Source organism: Elgaria multicarinata, chromosome 2 (genome assembly GCF_023053635.1).
Source record: "Elgaria multicarinata webbii isolate HBS135686 ecotype San Diego chromosome 2, rElgMul1.1.pri, whole genome shotgun sequence".
In the NCBI taxonomy this organism is placed as follows: Eukaryota; Metazoa; Chordata; class Lepidosauria; order Squamata; family Anguidae; genus Elgaria; species Elgaria multicarinata.
In genome coordinates, this window is record NC_086172.1 from 67,348,264 (window position 1) to 67,369,032 (window position 20,769).

At 39.2% G+C, this 20,769-nt stretch overlaps 1 protein-coding gene across 2 annotated transcripts in view; it reads left to right on the forward strand.

Moving 5' to 3' along the window:
• The window catches only part of MYLK (myosin light chain kinase), a 226,823-nt gene that overhangs the window by 84,804 nt on the left and 121,250 nt on the right, over positions 1-20,769 (forward strand). For both annotated transcript variants that reach the window (XM_063116671.1, XM_063116672.1), the window contains exons 3-5: positions 10,088-10,295; positions 12,710-12,758; positions 16,817-16,982. In XM_063116671.1, coding sequence (XP_062972741.1) covers positions 10,088-10,295; positions 12,710-12,758; positions 16,817-16,982 — 423 coding nt within the window. The remainder of the gene's footprint in view (positions 1-10,087; positions 10,296-12,709; positions 12,759-16,816; positions 16,983-20,769) is intronic.

A 20,769-nucleotide genomic window follows, 5' to 3' on the forward strand; every position in this document is an offset into this window, starting at 1 on the left:
GTGACAAGAAAGGAGAGGGCCTTTTTTGTGGTGTCTCCTGATTATGGGACGACCTTCCCATTGAAGCCCACCTGGCATCAACACTGTCATCTTTTCAATGCCTGGTTAAGACTACCCTTTACCTCCAGGCATTTAATGGCATATGATGAAGCATTTATGTCAGCTGTCTAGGTCAGGTCTAGTGTCTTACTGAAATTATTCTTAGCTGTTTAAATCATTTTAAATTTGGTATGTTAAGAATTTTATACTATATTTTATTATAATGTTTTTGTGGTTTGAAAATTTGTATACAGGGTGTTTCCAGATAGAGGGCTCCTAGCACTACCGGTCCAAAGACATTGTGCAACCATTTCACCTTTTCTTCCTTAGTATTCATTTATAAATTTCATTTACTGCCCAATAGCCAAAGCTTTCTGGGCAGTTCACACACATACCCCTATTTTTGGGGTGGTAAGAAAAAGTGATGGGAAAACACAGGAGGGTTCTGAATGGAAGTTGTTAGAAATGGAAGTCAGTGTCATCTAGGCCCTATGTAAAATTCCCTGCTTTGATTTGATTTATTACATTTATATACCGCCCCATAGCTAAAGCTCTCTGGGCGGTTTACAAAAGTTAAAAACAGTGAACATTAAAAAGTATACATTTTTTTTAAAAAAAGGCCTAACAATTGTCCCATAAAAGCCTCACTGGGAAGCACCAACACTAGAAACTCCATTTGCTCATTCTCATCATGTTGATATACTTATTTATAGTCATAGTTAATTTATCTGTATACCACATTTTCCACAATACATTGTGCCCAAAGCAATTCACAAAACAGTACAATAGCCACAACTATAATACATCACAATAGCCATAATTATTACATTACATTACATTAACTCAATTACAATTCATTTTAAGCATATCAAAATTTAAATAAGCTCAAGACACATCAGAAGGTCAGTTACCAATGTTTGTTGTTTATTCGTTCAGTTGCTTCCGACTCTTCGTGACTTCATGGACCAGCCCACGCCAGAGCTTTCTGTCGGCTGTTGCCACCCCTAGATCCCCCAAGGTCAAGTCTGTCACCTCCATTATATCATCCAGTTACCAATACCCTGTACCAATAATAACATACTCGTATTAAACAAATATTTATAATCCAATTATATTTTAATCCAATTTCTGCTAAAAAGCACTTGGAAAAATATTAAATAAACAAGGGATCACATTTGACTCTTACTTACATCTGATCTTGATGCTGAAATGTTAATTTTGGTGCCCAAACCATTATACACATTTTCACCCGAGGCAAACTCCAGCCAAGCCTCACAGCCAATGGATTTTACTGCATTTTTATGACTCCAATGGAAATCTGCTATAGCTGAGAAGATAGGAAAAGGCAAAAGAACTAGAGAAGGAAGGATGGAAGAAGCAGGCTGTCTAGAAAATCAAGCACAGAGGAAGGCGCGTCTAAGGCACAGATTTGAATGGCAGGATCAGGTGCCGGGTCTAGGAAAGAAGAGAAAACGGGAGGCAAGAAAACACAGGATGGAAGTCTGAGAAATCTATCTGTTGGGGCGAGGTGACCAATGGAAGCTGGAATGAAGTAAATGGAGGCCAATATGGAGAATGACAGAGCAGAACTAGTTGGGAACAGGAACAGGAAGTTAGGACTAAGACTTGTTTGGAGACTTGCGATGCTTCCAGATGGAGATGGAAGAAGTGGTGGAAAACACAGCAGGATTACAAGGGGACGATGTCATCATCTGGATCCCCGATAAAAAGCCCATGAATCAGGCAGGGTGATGTTGGGGATAAAAAGGCTCCTCTGGAAGCACCCTCAGGCTTATAAGTTATCTTCATCACTGTATTTTCCTGCACTTTCTTACCATTTGATAAGCATCTCTCCTTGTTCAATTATACAGGAGAACCTGAACAATGTCTGTTTCAACTGTCTCCCTTTTTAACTCCATTCCAATATGATGCTATACATACATCTGATTATTATTTTTATTTCACTGAATATTTTAATTATCTCCCCTATTATTTGAAGGGAAAACATGCACAAAACCAAAATCGTTGCGATATAGCTCTAACAGTTTGACTGAATAGAAATAATTCAAAGCATGTGCAGTCACTTACAGTAGAATATCGAAAGAGTCGTTTTGGCTTTATTCAAATTAATGTGCCATGATGACTAAGGGTAGCATGGACTTCTGTGCAGGAGCCCTACTGGTCTCTTGTAAAGAAACTTGGAAAACAATGAGATAATTGTCAACAATATGATCTGCAGCTGCCGTCTGCTTTTCTGCTAACAGACCATGTCTTTTATAGATAGGTCATAAATGCTTCCCTGTTGGAAATACCATAAATGTTGGATTAGTTGGAGCTTCTCCATTCATCCTTGGAGATTTTTTTTTTGTATTTATTGGAAAAGCCACAGCTTCCACAATGAAGGTTTGCTTTGAAAAGTGTTTTTTCCCCCCAAATGTGCCTATTTTTCTTTACTGTTGACCAGATCCTTCTGCATTTTGTCAGTTCCCTCATTTATTGCCATGTTTAGTGATGTGGTGTTTCTGTTACTTTAGATGGAGTGTGAGTGAAAATTGAAGTAGTGAGAGCATATCAATGCACTCCACATTCAGTTAATTGAGACAGGACCAAAACACAAAGTATGAGCCAGGTAAAATGCAACAGACAGGGAGAAGTAATTTATCATAGAATCATAGAATAGCAGAGTTGGAAGGGGCCTACAAGGCCATCGAGTCCAACCCCCTGCTCAATGCAGGAATCCACCCTAAAGCATCCCGGCCAGATGCTTGTCCAGCTGCCTCTTGAATGCCTCTAGTGTGGGAGAGCCCACAACCTCCCTAGGTAACTGATTCCATTGTTGTACTGCTCTAACGGTCAGGAAGTTTTTCCTGATGTCCAGACGGAATCTGGCTTCCTTTAACTTGAGCCCATTATTCCATGTCCTGCACTCTGGGAGGATCGAGAAGAGATCCTGGCCCTCCTCTGTGTGACAACCTTTTAAGTATTTGAAGAGTGCTATAATGTCCTCTTCTCCTCTTCTCCAGGCTAAACATGCCCAGTTGTTTCAGTCTCTCTTCATAGGGCTTTGTTTCCAGACCCCTGATCATCCTGGTTGCCCTCCTCTGACATAGTTTCAAGAATAGAAGGGCTTATTGCATCCAGCAGTGTTATTTGAACATTTGGGCATAATTGGGAGTTTCTCTTGAAAAGAGCCACTCTCTTCGGTGTACAGAGGCACCATGGGAAGAGAAAGAGTCAGTGGCAGCAGAAGACTTTTCTGGGTATTGCATTGTCCTTAAGCCTCATTCAGTACAGTTATGTTATTATATGTTCTGGAATCTTGAAGTGACTTACTCAAGATCAGGCAAGTATGAAAGACAGGGCTTTTATGTTGGTGGCACCAAGATTGCCTTTCTCTGGAGAACCTGCTTCATGCTTGTAGTTGGTGGTTGAAAACGTTTAAGAATCTCAGTTAACTTTTAATACATCTGTTTCTAAAAAAATGTTAGTGAATGCTGCTCTTGAATCAAAATTATTACTATTTTTAATTCTAGCGCTTCCTTGGGCTGAGCTGAAATGCTCTCCTATTTTGTTGCCCCATTTGCAGGTCAGGAAATGGGGGAGCTGACAACCACACTTGTGTCCCCAAAAGTTCCTCAGAGTTTTACTCTGTGATGATGTGTAAGGCCACTCTATCAGGGGCTTTTTGCGGGAAAGACAGTGTGGTGTAGTGGCTAAAGTGTTGGACTGGGAGTCGGGAGATCCAGGTTCTAGTCCCCACATGGCCATGGAAACCCACTGGGTGACTTTGGGCCAGTCACAGACTCTGAGCCCAACCTACCTCACAGGGTTACCTCACAACCTACCTCACAGGGAAAAAATGGAAAGGAGGAGGATTATGTACACTGCCTTGGGTTCCTTGGAGGAAAAAAGGTGGGATATAAATGTAAATAATAATAATAATAATAATAATAATAATAATAATAATAATAATAATAAGGAGGCTGTCACCAGTGGGGGCTGCTACTTTTCTTCCAGAAGCCCATTTCATAGCTCAAGGGGGCTTTGAGGGGGAAATGGTGGCTTCCTAGAAGAGGCCTGGTGGGAGAGGTAAGTGCTTCTCCCCATTTGTTTGGAATTTCAGACCCCTTTTCATCTCTTAGCATGTTACCTTTGAATGTGGAGGTTCCATGAATCTGACTAGCCTATGGATTGGTTAATTTACACTGGGTGACAAATCAATGCAGAAACATTTTGCTTCTGTCTGCAATGTACACGGAAATCACAGAGATTAGAATATCATGGGATGTAGTCCTAAACACACTTAAATGGAAGTTCCACTGAAATTAGTAGGGTTTGACTCCAGGTAAATATGTATCAGATCAGGCTACCAAATTATTCCAATATCATTCTGGTTTTGAGAGATTTTGTTAAAGATGTTACTGATGTCTGTGTGTATAACACATGTGGGCGCGCGGCACACACACACTGCCTTCTGCTTTGGATAATTTGGGTGGGGTGGGAGAGAACTAAATAGTGCAATGCTACAAATGAGAAAATCTATGTCTTTGCAAAATATAATATTGAGGTAACTCCCCAAACAGTGATTTATTAGTACTGCTTGTGTATGGAATAAGAAACCTAAGCAATGCCAGGTGTAGAGTTTCAAAAATCTGATGGCCTGTGCTGCAGTAGAAACATGCATTTGATCCTCTCTCTTTGAAATGCATGGATGGCTTTGAATGAACTGGATTTAACTCCTTTTTTTGAGTTGAATGATGACGTTAATCTAAGCCATCTCCGATTCTAGTCCAGACGTTGCTCTCCACGGGGGGGGGGGGAGCTGTGTTGGAACCTATGAACCAGCTGTTTGCGGCTTGTTAGCATATTTCTCTTGCTAGCAAACATTCTATCCGTATAGCCTGTCATTTTGTGCAAATTCTGTTATACTGGAACATCGAATTTGATTGGAAACTCTAAGTGATAGTTAAGGACCACTGAGAAAAATTATTGCTGACAGAAATATGTACAGTATGCTTAATTTAATTCCATGCTTTTTTGTGATAGCTGCTTATACCAGGCAAAACCCTCTAAATTCCTCCTCTAGCTCTAGCATATTAAAGTTTACCTCTTAGGCTGAGCAAAGAATGTGTTTGGAATAATGCACGTGGTTTCAGAAGACTATACTGTACAATGAGTGAGTGCAACTACTGAGTGAAGATGATGATGATGATGATGATTTATTTTAAAACCTTAGGTCCCATATGGGGAAATATTCAAATTCATGAATTATATTCAGGAACCATAAACCATCATTCTCCCTCTGTTTTGTACTACAACTTCCATCATTCTTAACTTGTTCATGTGGACTGGGGCTGATAGGAGTTTTAGTCTGAAACATCTGGAGGACACCAGGCTGGGGAAGGCTGAACTAGGGGCTGCTCGTATGCCATCTGGATCATTGCCTTTGAAAGATTAGCCTCATATCCAGGGGAGATTGACATCTGCATTAAAGCTGTAATTCTTTGGTGTTACCTTGAGATTATAAAGTTAGCATTCCAAACCAGACAGAGGGTTGTATCCAACTGTGTCCATCTGCCAGCAGAATAGATATTGCTGGTAGAACAGATTTCCCCCTCCCCTCCACGCACCTCCCAAATCTGCTCCAGAAGATTAGGGAGCCCTTCAGAGCTCATCTGAAGGGGTTGCGAGGAGGGGGGACAGAAAGAGGAAGCCTGACTGCATGAGCAGAGGTTTGTTTGTGCGATGTTGGATGGAACCCAGAGGTGCTTCATGTGCATTTCAGGTCATATTTTAGCAGAGTCCCTTTTCTTTTGTAATCTTATTCTTGATTAGAGCTTTGGGAAGGATCATAAAAGGGTTCATGGTGTTCACAAAACAACAGTGAAATAGCTATGACTTGACTTAGCAGAGGAAGCTCGCCTTCTCCTTATGACATTGCATGTTGTACTTGGTACAGTGTGTCCTGTTACTCTTCGCCGGGCTTATGAGCCGTAGCACTGCAGCTTTCCTGCAGAAGTTCAAGGTCTGTGTCATTGAAATAGGCCTTGGGAAAGTTTTACATAGATTATATGTTTTTTGGCCTACTGCTGGTTTCAGGGTTAGATCCGAAACAGTTAGTCTTGGATGTAGATTGAAAATGTGTCCAGATTCTTTCCTTATCTGGGCAGCTTCTAAACAAAGGCAAAAATGCTGTCATTTATCCGACAGAAAAGAACAGATGTAAAAAATATCAGAGAAAGCCCTTGTAATTTTTGTTTATTGGGACGTCTTTTTTCTGTGGCTTTTATACTTGGAATACAATCCTAAATGCACTGATTCACACATTACATGGGAGTTGGATGTTCAACATATCCACTATGTGTCTCCTGCTGGATACCATGATGTTCAACAAATTTATGGATATCTATAAACACATTGGGAGATTCAGGGGACATAAACTGGGAAGTAGTAATTGGTTTTAACTCAGTTCCTGGCCATTGCATGTTTGTACACACATACCTGTTTTTCAAGCATTACAGAAGTAAAGTTAAAACAAGCAACGTATACTGTGAATTAGTCCTTACTTGGAAGTAAATTGCATTTAAATCTTTCCTTTCCTTTAGATGATTATATTTGCTTAAGAGGTTTGAGTGAAAGCAATTCCCTCACCATTGCTCTATAGTGCCCATGTATAAAATAGACAGCACTGTTAATAAGGGTTACCACCTTATGTTGCAGATCATTAGGTAAGCGGATAAATCCTCAACCAGCTGTTGTGGACTTATTATTAAAGGCAGATGTTTCTGCAAAGCCTGGAAGGTTTACTAGATGAAAAATAATAATTTTATATTTATATAAAAACCTGCTGCAGTTATGGAATTGATCCATTGGCACGAAACTGAGGTAACTGGCAGTTCGTTTTAGAATCACCTGACACTTTTATGGCAGGACACATCTTTTGCCGTGCAGGGGTTGGTGCCATATGAATTGTGTTCCAGATTCTAGCTTGAAACATAAATCCTCACAATAGAGTAACTCACCAATTGACTCTTCTCCTTAATCTGCTTTTTCAAGCACTGTATCAATGGATGAAGATGCAAAGGGGGTGGAATAATTAAGCTCATGAAGATGACCCCCCCCCTGCATAAATTGGTCTCTAGTTCTAATTTCCTTAAGAAGACGTTTCTTATCCTTTTGGATGAATATGCCACTCTTGCTCGCTTCCCTCAAATTGGAGGCTTAACGTTTGCAAAATAAAAACACATGGAAAAAATTGAAATGTAGCTTATGTATGAGTGAGAGCCAAAATATGGTCTAAGGATTCGATGTAACTGTGAGTGAAGAATTGGATAAGAATTTTGTTGTATGGTCCAATTGGAGCTAAGGGAAATAAGATAAAAGCTAGTGTGATGCATTCAGTTTCAAGGAAAAACTAATATTCCTAACATATTACGGAATAGCATCCAAAAAGGGAAAGACACATTGGTTTGTGGCCTGTGTCATTTAGAGCTGACCTGAATGATGGAAGAAGCTACTGTGGGAAGTATGCCAACATAGGTGTATTTTGTTTAAACAATTCCTTCACCTACAAGCACCTTCAACATTTTATCCATCCTCTTTACTGCTTTTGACGTGCTGTAATCTGGACAATATGCTTGGACCTGAATTACTGTGATCCCTTTGGATTAATATCAACAGCAGGGCCTTAGAAAACAGAATGCACTTAACTCCCACTTAAGAATCTACAGATTTCTCATCCACCAGATGCTGATAAATTGCATGATGGCTTCCATTAACCTGGGCAACAAAGCTTGTCATTACTAAATTACTAGTGGAGAGGACTGGAGAATATTCTATGCAGTAATTCCTAAATGCTGGACCTGACATTCTAGTGCACACCCAGAGCTGTGTAGGTCAGCTCCATCTTTTCCATGATTTGGGGATCGGTTCCCATAAAAATCCCAACCTTTCATCTCGCTGTGGGAGGATGATCTCTCCTGGTTCCAGAAGGATATCCTGAGGACTGCTGCCGGGCAGTAGCTTGCTATGTATGTCCAAAAGATTGCCTTTTTAATGGAATTACTTTAGCATTCTGCTGAATTTTCCCAATCAGGATCACAGAGCACGTTGTAAATGCATACCATCCCCATTTACATTTGCCAGTTTTCTACCCAAACTTGTTTTTGAAAAAAAGAACTCCTCCTGCTTTTGCGTTCTCCCAGTTGGCTTTAGTGTTTACTTAACACTTGGTTTACTTAACAAGAAATTAAATTCAAATATACACAGAATAATATAATTGACTGAGGGGGGAGGGGTTGGAATGACCAATGTGAATTCGTGTTCTATACAACCGTACTGCCAAAAGGATTCCACCTGCTGAGAAGAATTTTTAAAATCCAATTTATATTGCAGTCCAAAATATCAACAGAGTTAGCACTTTCAATATGGCAGGCTCTATGTGATAGGCTTATATCATTTCCCAGATTGTCTCCTCCACTTTTGGCTATTGTTTGATAAGATGCAATGGTCCACTGCCGACTGGTCATTGGATACCTTCGTGGGGTCTTAATGGTAATAGTTGCTCATCTTCCCATTTATTAAGGGATATCTGTAATTTGTAAGAAACCAACAGGGCTCCAAAAATAAACAAATATTAACTTGGCTTCCAGCCCCATTAAGTAATCAACTAAATTTAAAGTCTGCAGCTGTCATAAGAGAGGGACATGGGAAGCTGCCTTATCCTGAGTCAGACCACTGGCCCATCTATCTGAATATTGTCTGTACTTACTGGCAGCAACGGCTCTCCAGGGTTTCAGACAAACGTTTGCTCAGCTCTACCTGGAGATGCTGAGGACTGAACAGGGAACTCTTGCATGCAAAACACGTGCTCTACCAATGAGCTACTATAATAGATTTGGCTATGTATACTCGTTCTATAGCTGTAATTCCATGTGTTGTGCACCCTAAGAATATCTTTTTTCAATTTACTGGGAACACTGGGATACCTTTAAGAAAGAGTGTCTTGCAAGTGGTAGCCCTGCACAGTGCAACAAATAGATATATGGCTCCCCTAGTTTATTCTGTTTAAATTATATATGTATTTAAAATACAATATTATATATATAATGTAATGTTACAGTGAATGGTTGAAATTTTGAACATTGACATTCACATGTATTTTTTTTTTACAAACTCAGATAAATGTGGAGAATATATGGAAAACTCAGATATGCCAGTGGATGCTAGCAAATAATAATAATAATAATGATAATAATAATAATAATAATAATTTATTTCTTACCCATCTCTCCGTTTGGATTGAGGCGGAGAGCATCAATAAGTATAAAATACATAAAACTGAATTAAAACATAGTATACATTATTAAAACATCCTAAAAAAATCCTAAAGTTCCATTTTGGTCACCACATTCGCTACTGTCTATCTAAAAAGAGCTATTTTTGGATATTCTAAAAATTCATGTGTGTAAGCTTTCATGTGTTAATGTCACTATTCACCAAATTTTCCACTTACACTATAACATGTATACACTTAGGAGGCACAAAATACAACAGTTCTATTTTGCCACTGGCAATATTTGACAGTTTATATAGTGTTAAATAATGTTCATAGTGGATGTGTCTGATAAAGAAGGCCCTAGGCTGTGAATTTCATGCCACACTAAATTTGTTAGTCTAGTTTAAATTGCCACAGTTCTGCCGTCTGATCTTGGAATGTGCTCTAATAAGTTTGCCTTATGAATTTGGTTCTCAAAATTTCACTTTTTTTAGCTTTTAAAACTCAACAGGCAAAAAGAAAAACAAATGCCTGGGTGGGAGCCTGTTGGAACAGCATTGCTACTTTAACAGCTTGATGCACCCAATAGCTTCTCTTCTTTTTGTTCGTAGTTTTTTGCCATTTGGCTCCCAACAATTTGTATGTGTTTAACAGATACTACTTCAGAAAATACTTTCCGTTGGCTCGCAGTGTTCTGCATTTCTTCCAGATAAAATCATTTTCTTTCTTTCTTTTCTCCCCATTCTCTCTCCCTCCCCCGAATCTTTCTAGGTCAGAGGAAACCCAGAACCTCAGATCACATGGTACAGAAATGGGCATCCCGTGGCAGAGGGAGAGCGCTGTATAGCAGACCGCAGCATTCGCGGGCTTTTCAGCTTGATGATCAAAGGGGTGCAGGAGGAAGATGGTGGCCCCTACACATGTGAGGCCAGAAATGCTGGTGGAGTTCGCCAGGTGACAGCGGAATTAACAGTGGAAGGTAAAAGTGTAGGCTGACTGGTTCATGTTCCATGCAGCATGCATTGCACCGGTTGGCATAGAAAGGGAGAAGCAGATCGAAAAATTGCCTGTCACAAGAGATGAAATAATACCTCTTAATGGGAGAAAAGAAAACTGCCTACTCCCATATCTTTTCCAAGGAGAGGAAGGGCAGAGGCGCTCAGGTGAAGCTCACTTCCACTTTGACAGTATCAGCTCAGACAAGTCATGTCCCTAGGGCAGCCATGGTCAACTTCTGGCCCTCCAAACTTTTCAGCCTACAACTCCCAGCATCCCTTATCATTGGCTATGCTGGCTGGGGCTGATGGGAGTGATAGGCCAAAACATCTGGAGGGCCACAAGTTGCTCCCGGTGCAGGCAAGATTTGAACTGGGGACATTCTGGTTCACAGTTCAGGACTGTCCACTGTGTTTTTTGTGTTTTCAGAGGCGGGGGGGAGACATGATTATTTTCAGGAATGTACGTTTAACTTTAGTTATAGTTTAGTTTAGTTATAGTTTAGTTTAGTTTCTTGGTCATTTCATGCTATCTGTACTGTTCTAAGCAAAACTTTTAGTAACATTTATTTGTAAGTAAATGTGCCTACGTCCAGTAGGTGGTGCTAAACATACAGTGTATCAGACGCAGATACATGCTGCAAATTGAGCCGAGGCTGCATCCTTTGCCCTTGGAAGTAAATGCAAATACAAATCTTTGACTAAAAATCAATGAGTGATTTTTAAAAATGCCAAAGGACATAGTTGTGGTTGTTAAGTGGCTCTCTTTGCATGGCAAAATACTAGCGTGGAGTTAAAGGTAATATCGTACTTCTTCAGGAACAACTTCTCATTTTGTCTATAGGGCTCATTTTTAGGCTCCTTTTAGAGGTGGTTGGAAAGCACCTCACCACACATAGCTCACCTGGACTAGTGGGCCCAATGTTGTTGTTGTTGTTGTTGTTGTTGTTATTATTATTATTATTATTATTATTTATTTATTTATTTATTTATATAGCACCATCAGTGTACATGGTGCTGTACAGAGTAAAACAGTAAATAGCAAGACTCTGCCGCATAGGCTTACAATCTAATAAAATCCTAGTAAAACAATAAGGAGGGGAAGAGAATGCAAACAGGCACAGGGTAGGGTAAGCAGGCACAGGGTAGGGTAAAACTAACAGTATAAAGTCTGCACAACATCAAGTTTTAAAAGCTTTAGGAAAAAGAAAAGTTTTCAGTTGAGCTTTAAAAGCTGCGATTGAACTTGTAGTTCTCAAATGTTCTGGAAGAGCGTTCCAGGCGTGATTTCTCCACTTCTATAGTGATACATAAACAGCATTAAAAGAGCTTGTGTGTTTTCCATCAAGGGGAAAATGGGCCAATGTGGAAGCATATTTTGTGTTCTCATTATTATAACTTTAATTAGAAAATAATGGGAGAGGGAGTTTAAAATATGTGTTAACTTTGCAGCCAGTGTCCATAAATCCAAAAGACTGCATACATTTGCCATCCTTATTGCTGGCTCCAGATTTTTGAGGTGGCTTTGGCAATACACCCTTCAGTCATCCGGTTCCCTCAGTGAGCCTACTTTCTCACTACATAAGGACATAAGGCTAGCCATGTTGGATCACACCAAGGATCCATCTAGTCCACACAGTGGCCAACCAGCTGTTGACCAGAGACCCACAAGCAGGAAAGGGTGCAATAGCACCCTCCTGCCCATGTTCCCCAGCAACTGGTGTATATAGGTGTATTTTCTCCGATACTGGAGGTAGCACAGCTATCAGGACTAGTAGCCATTGACAGCCTTCTCCTCCAGGAATTTATCTAAACCCCTTTTAAAGCCATCCAAATTGGTGGCCATCACCACATCTTGTGGTAGTGAATTCCATAATTTAACTATGTGCCGTGTGAAGAAGTACCTCCTTTTATCTGTCCTGAATCTCCCACTGATCTGCTTCATGAGATGACCCCAGGTTCTAATATCATGGGAGAGGGAGAAAAATGTCTCCCTATCGACATTCTCCACACCATGCATAATTGTGTATAACTCTCAGGTCTCCCCTTAGCTTCCTTTTTTCCAAGCTAAACAATCCCAGCTATTGTAACCTTCCCTCGTAGGAGAGATGTTCCAGCTCTCCTCCTCTTTCTCATCGTCGATACCCTTGCTTGCTTGACAGGGAGAGAGCAAGGGAGCAAGTGGGCAGGGGCATATACTGCTCTTCCTTCTCATCACCACCATTGTTTGGGGCAGAGTGACAGTCAGGTGAGCAAGCCAGTTGCAATGGTGAAAAGGAGGAGCAACTCCAGGGGGCTCTTGGCTGGTGCCTGACCATACCTACCCTTGACGCCAGACTTAACAGTCCTCATAAATATTTTTTTTATAACTGAGTGTCTTTCCATTTTCTGGTTTTAGGAACTGTTCTGAAGAAGTACAGTCTACCTTCCAGTGCCAAAAGTTCTGGGTAAGAATTCTAGTGGCATTCACATTCTGAGAGCAGAAATCTATTGATAGCTTTTTTTATCATGAACAGCTTTTGAAATAGCTAAAAAAAAAAAGACAACCCCTTCCTATTAGTAATATTAATCTTGTCATGCTCAAAGGCATTCCTTGCAATCAAGAATTATAGAAAATTTCAGTACATTAACTTGCCTTTTAAGGCTGTAATGTTACTTCATCATCCTGTGTGTTTGTCCTTTTCAGCTGATTAGAATTACAGCCAAACTAGACAATGGCCTCGTTCAGACACCACGATAGTCAATGTTGAGTTAATTGTCGACTCACAGTTGGTTATTTTGCTGGTACTCCCCACATGATCAGAGAAATAACCAACCGTGAGTTGGTTATAAGCAACTGTGAGTGGATTATTAATCCATGGCGTGTTGACTAACTCATCCCCCACCCTTCCACCTCCTCTCAGTCCTCCTGCTTGTATCCCATCATCCCTTGCTCCCAAAAATTGATTTTTGTGGGCTTGAGTAGAGTGGCAGCTGCCACTTTGATCGCTTTTGCCTAGCAACTCTGTAACAGACAAAAATAACCAACAGTGCCTTTCATATGACATGAAAACCACTGGTGGTTTAAATAACCCATTCTGCACACTGATGGTTATTTTTTAACTGTGGGTTAAAAAAAATCCCACCACAAGACACAATAACCTACGATGGGTTGTAACCCTTCGTGGGTTATCATGTCATCCAAACCCAGTCAATAAGTGAAATGTGTGGAAGCCCTGGGAAGGAAGCTTCCATTAGTGACAGTGAAAGCTTCCTTCTCAGGGCCAATTGTAAGTTCAAAGGCGATTTTCATCATTACCCCCATTCCCTACAAGCCAGGGTCCTGTCCTGGTCCTGATCAGGAAGGCCTTCACTGCTATTTGTTTTTTTTAATGTGATACAATTCATATGTTGTTTAGTTTGGCTCTTAAACTTATCCCTTTTTCATTGGGAACCTGGAATTGTTGTATATCACAAGCTGAATATGAGGCAACAGTATGACGTGGCTGCAAAAAAAGCAAATGCTATTCTGGGCTACATTAATAGTAATATAGCTTCCAAATCACACGAGGTACTGGTTCCCCTCTGTTCAGCACTGGTTAGGCCTCATCTTGAGTACTGCATCCAGTTCTGGGCACCACACTTCGAGAAGAATGCAGACAAGCTGGAGGGGGTTTAGAGAAGGGCAACAGGGATGATCAGGGGTCTGGAAACAAAGCCCTATGGGGAGAGACTGAAAGAACTGCACATGTTTAGCTTTGAGAAGAGAAGACTGAAGGGAGACATGATAGCACTCTTCAAATACTTGAAAAGTTGTCACACAGAGAAGGGCCAGGATCTCTTCTCGATCATTCCAGAGTGCAGGACAGGGAATAATGGGCTCAAGTTACAGGAAGCCAGATTCTGGCTGTTCATCAGGAAAAACATCCTGACTGTATGACAATGGAGCCAATTAGAGGCATTCAAGATGTAGCTGGATAGCCTTCTGTCAGGTATGCTTTAATGGGGATTCCTGCATTCACTAGCGGGTTGGACTTGATGGCCTTATAGGCCCATTCCAACTCTACTATCCTATTATTCTGTGATATTTCTAGCTGCCTATTTAAATCTTCAACAAGAACTTATCTTATTCAGAATTATCAAGCCTCACCCATATTATAGCATTGACATCACTCTCACTTCTCCTTGGGCTGAGGTTGTATGTGGTTTCTCTTAGTGTTCCAATACGTTGCAGAAGCAGAAAGAGATGGGCACAACTTGTTTTCTTATGGGTAAGCTATTCTGTGAAATGCACAAGGCCCAAGAATGTCCTTGGTTTGCCTGAAATACACAGCTTCAACCTCATCACCGTTCATTACCTCCCGCTAGCGTGTGGCTGTGATGTTTGACATTGACATTGGCATTGCGCAACATACGTTGCATGGGTTTGGGTCATGCAGAAATACTGTCTCCTATTTCAAGGCTGCTTATGATTGAAAGTCACCAACTCTGTTGACTTGGAATTGATGAATTGTCACAGAAGTAGCTTGTTCTGTAAGTTTGTCAAGCATGAGCAGAGCTGGGCCAACACTGCCCAACCCCCAAATGTTAAATGCTTTTAATTTAACACAGCTTGTTTGATATAGCAGCATATGGCTGGAAGCCCAGTTTCAGAGTTTGTTACAGAATGCCTAGTTTAAGAATATTTATGGTCAAATTCTGAGAATTTCAAATGCTATAGACCACATTGGCATAAAATAAACCTTGATTACCAAAGGGTGTTCTGAAATCACTTGATCCTTAGGCTCATCTTGTGATTTTTGTTTTTAAAGCGATTTCTCTTGGTTCATAAGATTTGGAGTAAGTACTAGTAGGTCAGTTGGGTGCCCCAGTTGACTGGAACACTCTGCAGGCAAGGGGAGAATTTTCACATTTCCTAATGTGCCAGGAACTGATTCCAAAAGCCAGCTGAGTCAAAGAGTGACAGATCCGTGATGTGTGCTCTAGTTACAGAGTGTGGGGGATCCATTTATCCCCCAACTATAACCTGCCACATCATTCCTTTGGGAATGTTTATATTAAATTTATTCAGAAAGTGTTTACATTAGCTATGCTGCCATAGAACCTTTCCAGCATGATTCTTGGAGTGGCCCAGCTCTGTTCTAGGTGAATTCACTTATATTGTGGATGCCTGTTTTGCTTCATGGGGATCTTTGTTGAATTTACCAATAAGATTGAATCACCCATAGAATGGATAAAGTTCCTTCCTTCGTTGTTATATAGATACTTAGAACAAAAGCCTGATGCAGCTTCTGTAACCCTTTGCAATTTTGTGACCAGTTGAAAGAAGAACATTATTATTATTATTATTATTATTATTATTATTATGTGATTAACATTTAATTTACACCAGAAGCTGCCACAGAGATTTGAAAAATATATTCTGGATTTTCCACAGTTATGGGCAGCTTCATAAAGCACATGGTGAATAGCCCAGAGATATCTAAACTGTTCCAATTATCTGAAGTCCAGATAAATTAGAATGCTCTTTGCATAGAGTCTATTAGGAAAGGTCCTGCAAGAGCCAGAATCATGGCTCTCCACACACACACACACACACACACACACACACTTTGGCTCAGGTAGCATCCTTTTCCCATTAGCTACTATGGCTCCATCACTTTCTGTAAGGATAAGGGGAAATCTAAAAATGGGAGTATTTTTCCAAGCCTTCAGATTGTCTGTGAAATTATCTTATTTTTTTTTCTGGAAGAATTTGGGTAATTTCCAAGTTAATCCAAGAGTTGCTTTAGGAAGCTTGGGCAGCTCTAATGCATGTCCAGCCTCATACATTTCTGCCAGAGGGTCAAAATGGAAAGATCTAGCCTTTTGATCAGGATTTGAACAATGGCGATTTTACTGCACTGTGGAAATAATTCCGGAAAATCAAACCCAGACGAAAGTTTATATTGTTTGTTTCAGTTAGACTGTTTAATGTTACGTATGAGCCACTAGAACTGTCAAAAAGCATGCTTTTGTGTGTTGTGCATACATTGGATGAAAGCATGTAGAAAAATGGTGTTTAACCTTTGGAGAACCTTATAGCAGTAGTATTGATCATACACTCTAATGCCCTATCATGAGCGTGGAGGATCAATACTTGCATAATAAAGATTGCTAGCAACATTTCAATTTTGTATTGTTAGACAGAGCTAAGTTTTACTTTTCATACATGGCTACAGGTAACAGGATAGCAAATACATGCATATTGTGCCAGGTATGAAAAAAATTGTCACAACTTCTTTTCAAGTACTCTGAAGGGAATGGCTGATTAGGCCTCTGCTTCCTAGGACATGTGTGCATTATGTACAAAACAGAAGTGGAAATTGGTTCACAAAGGGGCACCATGCTTTCTACTGCCTTTTTTGTTTTAATCACTTGAACACTGTTCTAAAATTCATTAAGAAGCATGATTCAAGAAGTGATGCTCTATTTGAAAAGTCAATAGATGGGCTATTAAGCTCTGATAATATTATTTCCTTTCCAGTGGTAGACTTAATGTTCCACCTGTAGAGCAACGGCCAAGCATCTGGGGCGAATGTCCACCCAAGTTTGCAACAAAACCCAACCGGGTCATTGTGCGAGAGGGACAGACAGGTAGATTCTCCTGTAAGGTAACAGGGCGACCTCAGCCTCAAGCCACTTGGTTCAAGGTATGGTTCCCTGAAGGGCTATTCAACTTGGTCTCCTCTAAAGCAAATGAAACTGAAGGCTTATTTATGACTGTCTTTGTCATATCTTTAGCCATGGATCATTTCCTCTTCTGGTGTGCAAATTGAGGTTTTCAACCTTTACTTTCTCCTAAAGTAAATTTCTCAGTCTTTCTCCCCCACAGACCTCTGTTAGATTATGGTAAGGTATGTCAGAGTTTATTCCAGGGGTCCCCAACCCTTTTTGAGTTGGTGGGAACACTTGGAATTTTGAGAGTGCTGTCTCACCAGATGGCTGCCATTGGGGCACCATGGCTATTCATAAAATGGCTGCCATGAGGAGTATGGCTGTTGACAGAACAATCGTTTCCCAGAAGCCAAATTGGTGAGATTAAAAGAAAAATAATTTACTCAAAAACCTAAGTACAAAGCAAAGATGGAGTCTGAGCACCAAACTCAAAACCACATTTTTGAATCCCAAAAATATTGTGCTGGAGGGCAGCACTTTGCTTTGCAGCAATCCAGACGCCCATATGTACAAAATATTTTTAAAATAGGGGCAGGGAGGTTGACAGGAGCCAAGAGAGGTATCCATGGGCACATTGGATTTTCTCATGACGAATTATCCAAATAAGCACATTGAAAGACATGGAAGACTTGTAGTGCAAGAATACCTACCGAGTGACCTTACATACAAAGATAAGGAGAAACATTGTCAAGGAAATATTGAAAGAATGTTAAGTTTTAAATGTATAAACCTTCACATACTGAATGCTCAGAACTGGCAACTATAGTTTTTTTTTTTGTTTTTTTTTTTTTGAATATTTTTATTATTAAAACAACAAACACAAATCAAAATCACTTAATACAAAATATTATCATACCTTACTATCATATATTCAATATTAACCTATTAAACATAATATAATAAACATAACAGTGCTCCCCCCACCTCGGGATCTCATTCTTGTTTCCAAAAACTCATAGTTTCATCTGTTGGTGGAACCCCCCTTCCTTTAGAAAATACAAACTCCAGGAACTTTTTCCATATACTCTCAAAATCATTCGTTTTTACTATGCCTCTTTGCATTTTTATATTACATGTCAATTTATCGTTTATAGCAATGTCCCACACTTCTTTATACCATTCTTCAATACAATAATCTCCTGTTATTTTCCAATTCCTAGTTACTATCAACCTCGCAGCTGTCAGTAGGTTCGTTATCAATTCTTTCATTTCTTTATTACATTTAGGATCATCATGCAGTGAGAGTAATGCAATCCTTGGTGTAACTTCTACTTTAAATCCCACAATCTGTTCAATCTCATAAAACACCATCTTCCATAACTTTTGCACATGTATGCAATCCCACCACATATGTAAATACGTTCCCTTTTCTCCACAACCCCTCCAACAATCTGCTGAAAGCTGTTTATTAATCTTATTTAATCTAACCGGAGTTAAGTACCACCTCCATACAAGTTTATAATAATTCTCCTTTATTCTTACTGACATATTTCTCAACACTCTCTGTCTCCATAGTCCATCCCACCTCTGTTGTCCTATTTGTATCTTCAGATCAGTCTCCCAAACCATTTTCCCAGCACTATCCAGCCCTCCTTTCTCAACTAATATATTATATATTTGACTCACTAACCCCTTTATCCCTATGTTTTGTCCCTTATCTATTTCTTTTTGTTCAATTAATTCCTCAAATTTCGTCCTCTCTTTACATTCTCCATTTTCTCTTATCCAATTTTTAGTCCATTGTTCTAATTGAAAATAATTTAACCACGTTAATTCCAAATCTCTCAAAACTTCTTCCAACCTCTCTCTTGTATTCATCCCCCTTAACCACTCTCCTAATTTCATTTTATTTCTTTCTTTTAAAACTTTGCTTAACCTCATCTTTAAATTTTCAGGAAATTTCTTTAACATTATCACCGGTGTTAAGGGGGAATTACTTGAAAACAATTCCTTTTTATAATTATCCCAAAGTTCCCAATGGAACTTCAGAAATTGGTTATCTAAATCATTAAGCCATTTACCCTTCCCTTTTTGCTTAAAAAACACATTTTGCAATTTCAACTCAATATTCCCTAGCGTATTTTCCTCCATCCATTTCAAATCCCCTACCCCTATAATTGCTTCAACAACATGTCTTAACCTATTAGCTAGATAGTAGTACTCAAGGTTTGGGAGACCCAGTCCGCCTCTCTTTTGGCTTAAATACCATTTACTTTTATTAATCCTTGATCTCTTCCCTTCATTGCAGTAATTATTTATAAGATTCTGCCATCTTTTTAATTCTATCACTGAAATTCTTATCGGTAACATTCTAAAGAAAAAATTAATCTTAGGTAAAATTTTCATCTTTATTAAAGCTATTCTTCCAAACCAGGAAAGATTCAGTTTCTTATACCTCTTTAACTCTTCCTCCAATTCTTTTTTCAATCCATTTAAATTCTCACTTCCCAAATCTTCTAAATTTTTTGTAATCTTAACACCCAAATATTTAATTTTCTCCTTGCTTTTCAAAACTGAAGCCTTCCCTTCCCACTCCCTTTCTTCCTTTTTAGTATAGTTGAATAACATCAAATCCGATTTTGCCCAGTTTATCCTTAACCCCGTAACTTCCTCAAAATCATTCAACTGCTGTTTAATTCTTTCCATTTTACCTAAAGGATCTCTGATAGTCATCAATGTATCATCTGCAAACATGTTCAGTTTAATTTTATTACTATTACCTATCCCCTCTATCTCTTCATCCTCTCTTATTGCATTTGCCAACAATTCCATCACCAATACAAACAGGACTGGCGAGAGTGGGCATCCTTGTCTTGTCCCTCTAGCTAGTCGTATCTTGTCCGTTATTCCATCATTTACTACCACTACAGCTGTGCTTTTAGAGTATAACTGTTCTATTATTGTTCTAAATTTAGTACCAAATCCCATTTTATTTATAACCAACTTTAAAGTTTGCCAGCTCACACAATCAAAAGCCTTAAATATATCTAACGCTAAAATACCCGCCTTAATCCTTGATTTTTTTATCCCCTGTATTACACTCAAAACTCTACCTATTAATGTGTGCATCTGTCTACCTGCTATAAAACCACATTGATCTTCCCCTACATATTTAGCTATACATTTATTTAACCTTTTAGCCAAAATGCCTGAAAAAATTTTTGCATCTTGGTTTATTAGTGAAATTGGTCTATATGAATCGGGGAGAGTTAGATCCTTATCTGGTTTCGGAATTAAAATTATTATAGAATGCTCCCATGACTCTGGGATCCTCTCCCCCTCCATTATTGCATTATATAATTTCAGCAACTTTGGCACTATTAAGGTTTTAAATTTTTTGTAAAACTCTGGTCCTAAACCATCTGCCCCTGGTGATTTCCCTGCTTTAAGCTGGTCTATAACCTCCTCTATTTCACTTTGCGATATTTTATTATCCATTATTTCCTTATGTTCTTTTTCTAATCCTTTCTTCAAAAATTTATCCACATATTCCTCCGTCCTCTTCATTTGGATATCTCTTTTCTTGTATAACTCTTCAAAAAAATCCTGAAATTTTTTTATTTTATCCTTCATCAAATGACAATCATTACCCTGCTTATTTTTTACTAACCCTATCCCATTTTTGGCTTTTTCTTTCTGTGTGAGTTTGGCAAGCATCTTAGAGTTCCTGTTACTATTTTGAAAATATTCCCTTTTCATATAAATTAAATTCCTCTGTACCTCTTCTAAATTAATATTTTCTAATTCCTTTTTTTGTGCCAT